This window comes from Pteropus alecto, unplaced genomic scaffold (genome assembly GCF_000325575.1).
Source record: "Pteropus alecto unplaced genomic scaffold, ASM32557v1 scaffold49, whole genome shotgun sequence".
Taxonomy (NCBI): domain Eukaryota; kingdom Metazoa; phylum Chordata; class Mammalia; order Chiroptera; family Pteropodidae; genus Pteropus; species Pteropus alecto.
Genome location: NW_006443131.1, coordinates 1,840,459 through 1,846,384, shown reverse-complemented (window position 1 = coordinate 1,846,384; position 5,926 = coordinate 1,840,459). Strand labels below are relative to the sequence as shown.

The window sequence follows — 5,926 nt, the reverse complement described above, 5'->3', positions numbered from 1 at the left end:
CCGCCCCGCGCCCCCATGCAGCTCCGCCACCCACTCTGCCTCCTCCACTGTCCCGCTTTAACCAGACTCCCGGTCCTCCTGGGCCAGGGCCAGCCGCCCTCTGCCTTCCTGAGGGGTTTGTCTAATCCTTGCCCTTCTAACTCGTCCTTGTGACCCTTCTGACTTGTCCTTGTGACCCTTGCCCTCTGGACTTCCCTTGTCTTTGCCTTGAACTCTGTCCCATGCCGTCAAGCTTTTGCTTGGCTTCTGTTACGCCCCACTTTCTTGCTGACTGGTCCCCAGCCCCCTCCCACGGTCCCCTTCACCGCCGTCTTGCCTGGGTTCCAGTGGCCTTTCCCTGAGTCTCCCCTTTATTCATAGAACAAAAAGGGCCATAGAAAGAAGGGTCCCCGTCCCCATCTGGTCTGATACCCCCACCTGACAGAGGAGGAAACTGAGGCCTAGAAAGGAAAAATGACACAAAGCCAGAGTGACAGGGTGGCAGGCAGGACCAGCACCGTCCTGCCGGCCCCGTGTGCGTCTGCCTCTCCTCCCGCTGGGGCTGTGCCTGCCCATCACCTGCTCAGCGCCGAGGCGGGTCTCCTCCCAGGTCCCTCTCACCCACACTCACCCCCCGGCTCCCGCTGCTTTCCCTTCTCCTGCCCGCCCCCCATGCCCGGCCGGTGGCCAGGCCCTGCCTGACCGCTGTCTCTCCCAACAGTGCCCGAGGCTCCGGTCATAGACACCCAGCGCACCTTCGCCTACGACCAGATCTTCCTGTGCTGGCGGCTGCCGCCCCACTCGCCGCCCGCCTGGCACTACACCGTCGAGTTCCGGCGCACGGACGCGCCTGCCCAGCCGGGCCCCGCCCGCTGGCAGCGGCGGGAGGAGGTGAGGGGCACCAGCGCCCTGCTCGAGAACCCTGACACGGGCTCTGTGTACGTGCTGCGTGTGCGAGGCTGCAACAAGGCCGGCTTCGGCGAGTACAGCGAGGACGTGCACCTGCACACGCCCCCGGCGCCCGGTGAGTGGGCAGAGGGCGGGCACGGCGGGGCGCACGAGCGGCACAGGGTGCCCGGGGACCCAGGCACTCACAGCGGGTGAGACTGCACGGCGCAGTGGGTCACGGTCACCAGCGCCGGAGCCAGACTGCCTGGGTTCGAGTCCCAGCTCTGCCTCTTGCCACCTGTGTGGCTTTGGGCAAGTCGTTCACCCTCTGAACTTCAAGGTCATCTTCTGTGGGGATATTGACAATCCTCACTTCACAGGGTCGTTGTGAGAACTAAGTGAACTGGTACACACAAAGTCCTAGCGATGTTTCCGGCTCAAGTAAGGACTCAGTGAATGTTAGTCAGGCTACTCTCCAGAAGACAGTGTGCACCCTGGGGCGCAGCCTAATAGAGGCACGTCACCACCCACGTGAGGGACGGCAGGGTGGGGTCAGATGTAAGAACAAAGTGTGGGCTGGAAGCTGTAGGCAGATGGTGGTGGGGATGTCACTATGCGGAACGGGACAGCAGTGGGGACTGTCCAAAGGGGCGAGCCATGTGCGAGGGCCGGACACTGGCCCTGCACCCCCCAGCCATCACCAGAACTCTCCGTGGGGCCCCATGCCCACTGGGGACGCCCCCCCTTCCAGCCCTCCAGGCCCCATTCCCAGACTCCCTGCCACCCCTGCCACGTGTTCCACGCTCCGAAGTGTCGTGCGCTAACACCTTGCAGTCCCTGGTGCCTGCGTCCGTCCCTGAAGTCCTTCCTTCCGTCTCTTCCCGCCCCCACTCCCCACTCCAGTCCTCCACTTCTTCCTGGATGGCCGCTGGGGCACAAGCCGCGAGCGGCTGGCCATCAGCAAGGACCAGCGAGCAGTGCGGAGCGTTCCAGGGCTGCCCCTGCTGCTGGCCGCTGAGCGGCTGCTGACGGGCTGCCACCTGAGCGTGGACGTGGTCCTGGGCGACGTGGCCGTGACCCAGGGCCGCAGCTACTGGGCCTGCGCCGTAGACCCCGCCTCCTACTTGGTCAAGGTGGGCGTGGGACTGGAGAGCAAGCTGCAGGAAAGCTTCCAGGGTGCTCCCGACGTGATCAGCCCCAGGTCAGGCCTCTCTGGGGGCCCTGGGTGGGGGGTGTGGGCTCGGTGGAGGGGCTTTGAAGGGTGGCGGCTTCAGGAGTGTGTGGCTGGGGGCAGAGACGACAGAACCAGGCCATCTCCACCCCCTTCCACCTGTCCCTCGGGGCTCAGACACCATCTCTCAAGCCTCTTTCCTCCCGGAGACCCCGTTTCCAACACCCTTCCCCCAGCCCCATCCCTTCTTCACTCACACCTTTTCTCGGCGCCCAGAAATTCTCCCCTTAGGGTTCCATCTCCAAACCCTCCTATTATCCCCAGCACCCCATTAACACCCTCCCACTCACGCTCTGCTCCCAGCTCTGCCTCTCCCTGTGTCCCGTGTCTTCAAAACACTTCCCGTCCAACACCAGTTCCCTCCCCTGACACCCCTCCGCTGTGACAGCGACCCCCCCAGATCCTCTCCCAGCGTTCACCTGCCTGACCTCTTCCCCTGCGCTTCCTCTGCCCCCAGGGCCTTGGTCATCAGCCCTCACTCCCCCCCGCATTCTCTGACCCTCTGACCCCCAGACCCTCCCCCAGCAGGGCTCCCCCGCTCCAGTCTTCCTCGCCACCTTCCGGCCTCTGTAAGGCTGCATCGTGCGGTGCGCTTCGCCAGCACCTTGCCGTTCCGGTGCCCCGATGCCTCTCTCGCCGGTGTGATGTCCTTTCGATCCCCTCTTCCTGCCAAACCGAACCCCCAACCCTACATCCCAGCCCCTGCCTCTTCAACATGCTCTCTCCTCGATACCCCGCATCGCCCCTTTCAACCACTCAGTTCCCCGACATCACAGTCCTCCGGTGCCCCACCCCCCACTCCCTCACTCCGCCAACACCCTCCTACCCGACGCCCGATCCTACAGGTACGACCCTGACAGCGGACACGACAGCGGAGCCGAGGACGCCACGGTGGAGGCGTCGCCACCCTTCGCCTTCCTTACCGTGGGCATGGGCAAGGTCCTGCTGGGACCTGGGGCCAGCTCGCACGCAGGGCTGACCGGGAGGGACGGCCCGGCCGCCGGCTGCACGGTGCCGCTGCCGCCGCGCCTGGGCATCTGCCTGGACTACGAGCGGGGCCGCGTGTCCTTCCTGGACGCCGTGTCCTTCCGCGGACTGCTGGAGTGCCCGCTGGACTGCTCCGGGCCTGTGTGCCCTGCCTTCTGCTTCATCGGAGGGGGCGCTGTACAGCTACAGGAGCCCGTGGGCACCAAGCCTGAGAGGAAAGTCACCATCGGGGGCTTCGCCAAGCTGGACTGACCTCCTCAGGCGCCTCCTAGGCCCCGGCCCCCCAAACCTCCTGGAGCCGGGTTATTGCTCCGGCAGCTTCACCCTCAAACTCCCTGCCGTGTGGTCCCGCCCCTCACCTGTGTCCTGTCTCCCCAGGCCCTGCTCTTGACCTGGGGACTCTCCTCTGCTCGCCTCTCTGGATGTCCACATTCCCTCCATCGCCTGTTCATCCAGGCGCCTACCCCGAGTCTGTCCCACGCCCCGCCCCTTGCCCTCACACCGAACCCGTCATGGAAAGAGCCCCTCCCACCCCGCCCTGTGCCCCGCCCCCCACGCTGGGAGGGTTCGCTCCCTGCTCCCGGGCCCTCGGCATGGCCCCCAGCTCTGCCCTCTGCCCCACTGATGCTCAGCTAGGCCTTGGCGCAGGCAGGCCCTTCGGCCAGGCACTGCCCAGGCAGGCCCTGTGAGGGGCAGGGGCCCCGCCCCGCTCGCCCGTGTGGGTCCCCACAGCCCTCTGCGGCAAGGCCCTTGTGCCCCCTCCTCCCTGCATGCCTCACTTGTCCCTCACCCATGCCAATGTGCCACGTCTCTCTCGGGGCCCCAGCGGAGTTGGGCATCCCCGCTGGATTGGGCCAGGCAAGGCTTCTGGTGCCCGCGTCTGCCCCGCTGCAGGAGGCACTGCTAGGCCTGTGCCAAACAACAGCTGTCATTTTCATGGTTTATAAACAATAAACTGATGCCAGGCGCACCTCTGCCTTTCCTTAGCCCGACCGTTCCTCTTAGTTTCCGTGCCGGGTGTGGCGGCCAGGAGGGCCCCAGGGTGCTCTGCCGCAGCTCGGAGCAGGGCTGCCTGGTGGGCTGAGCGCCTGACAGAAGGAGGCCCCCAAGCCAGGCGCGCCTGAGTCTCCGGCCACACGCGTACCCGGCCCCGGCCTATGGCCACTAGGGGGCGCATCGCTCTGGTGGCCTCGCGTCATCCCCCACAAGGACAGGCGTCCCGCGGGAGGCTCTCAGGCCCTGAGGGAATGTGGTTGAGGGGGAGGGCACCGTGCCAGGGTGCAAAGGGGTCAGGGAACCAGAACCACTTCCCCATTCCCAGAATGCGGGGAGCAGACCCCAGAGCGAGCCGGCGGATGGGGCGGCCCGCGGCCAGGGTGGGGGCCGGGCTCGACGCCAGCCCCGGATCCAACACTTAGCGAGGCGGTGTTGACTCTGCGGCGGTTATCGCCGCCGGAGGACTGACTTCACACCCGGGCAGCTCAGAATAGAGCCGGCCTGGGGGCATCGTGCCAAGAGGTGAGGAGGGCGTGGGCCCGCCAGCCCCCCTCCGGGGTGAAAGCAGGGTGAGCCTCGGGGCGTACAGGTGGAGCAGGTCATGCTGGCCCGCCAGAGCCCAGCCGGAGCCCAGCCACCTGGGTTTCGTTTCCTCCTTCCTCTTGTGCCAGCGGCCATGCGAAAGAGGTCACTCCTGCACCCCAATGTCATTGCCTCTCCAACCCCCCTACCACCGCGCCCGTCAAGTGATGCGGGCTCCTCGGTGCCGCCTTTCCCCGCGTCTCCTTCCAGACCCCCTCCCACGCATTCTCACCTCCCCTCCTATCTAGGGGACACAGATGCCAGACCAGAAATCGGTAGTCAGAGCAGAGGAGGCCACGTTTTTTTCAGCTGTATTCCAGTTGCCACTTTCTGCGGGCTTTCTGGGCCAGTCCTGGGAGCCACCGCCCAGGCATGTCCCCAGGGGCCCTGATGGGCTTCACCAGGGCTAAGATGGGTTAGGGGACTTGGTGGGGTCTGTAAGGGAGGCTGTGAGCAGCTCAGTTGAAGTCCCAGCTCACCAGTCCAGAACAGGAAGGGGGCCACTCTCACATCGAAGGCTGGGAGAGGGAACGCGGTCTCGGGCTGGAAGCTCGGGCGGCGACGTGCCCCTACAAGTTGGCAGAAGTAGCTGCCAGGTTTGTGTAAGAGAGGCTGTCGCCACCATTGCCTGCAGAAACCTGGGCGGGGGAGAAAGGGGCCAGGCTGAGGGCAGCTTTCCTGGGAGACGCTACAGCCCCAGGGCCCCCGGGTGCACCCCAGGCTGGGGTCATAGGTCCAGAAGCCTGACCAATTCTCGAGGGGTTAATTCGGAGAGAGCACCTGCCGGGCACCAGCAGCAGCCAGGTGACTGTAAACAGGGCCCCTCCTCCTCCCTCTGCTCCCCTGCAGTCTCTCCCTTGGTTTTAACCAACACCCCCCACCCCCTCACCCCTCTCCGGAGCCTGGCTCCCTCCATTCTCTGCTCCTCCAACCCAAGGAGGCCTGTGTAAAACCGGGAGAAGGAAGTCCCAGGCGGAGGAAAAACGAGGTCAAGAAAAGGAAAGTCCCCCTCCCCCAGCTGGAGTTCCAGCCCCAGCTGACCCAAGTAATTATTTACTAGGTCCTGGAGAGACAGGCTGGCCAGGAAAGAGGGAGGAGGGGTCCTTGCTTCCCTGAGACTCCTAGGAATGCCACCCAGGCTCACCTGGCTCCATGAGGCTTCCTCCTCCCCATCACCTCAGAGACCCCCCCACTCAGCCTTTCTCGATGACCTTCCGGTTTTAGGGGACCACTGGGGGTGCAGGCGCTCATTACTGGGCACGG

The 5,926-nt window shown here is 65.3% G+C and overlaps 2 protein-coding genes across 2 annotated transcripts in view; one reads left to right on the top strand and one right to left on the bottom strand.

The window, feature by feature from the left end:
• TRIM46 (tripartite motif containing 46) overlaps nt 1-4,072 on the top strand; it is a 9,171-nt gene extending 5,099 nt beyond the window's left edge. The window contains exons 8-10 of the mRNA XM_006923536.2: nt 701-1,003; nt 1,771-2,068; nt 2,944-4,072. Of these exons, the coding sequence (XP_006923598.1) occupies nt 701-1,003; nt 1,771-2,068; nt 2,944-3,337 (995 nt within the window). The 3' untranslated portion in view covers nt 3,338-4,072. The remainder of the gene's footprint in view (nt 1-700; nt 1,004-1,770; nt 2,069-2,943) is intronic.
• An 863-nt stretch (nt 4,073-4,935) lies between these two features.
• Nucleotides 4,936-5,926, bottom strand: part of MUC1 (mucin 1, cell surface associated) — a 5,278-nt gene continuing 4,287 nt past the window's right edge. The window contains exon 6 of the mRNA XM_015598266.2: nt 4,936-5,301. Coding sequence (XP_015453752.1) covers nt 5,233-5,301 — 69 coding nt within the window. The 3' untranslated portion in view covers nt 4,936-5,232. The remainder of the gene's footprint in view (nt 5,302-5,926) is intronic.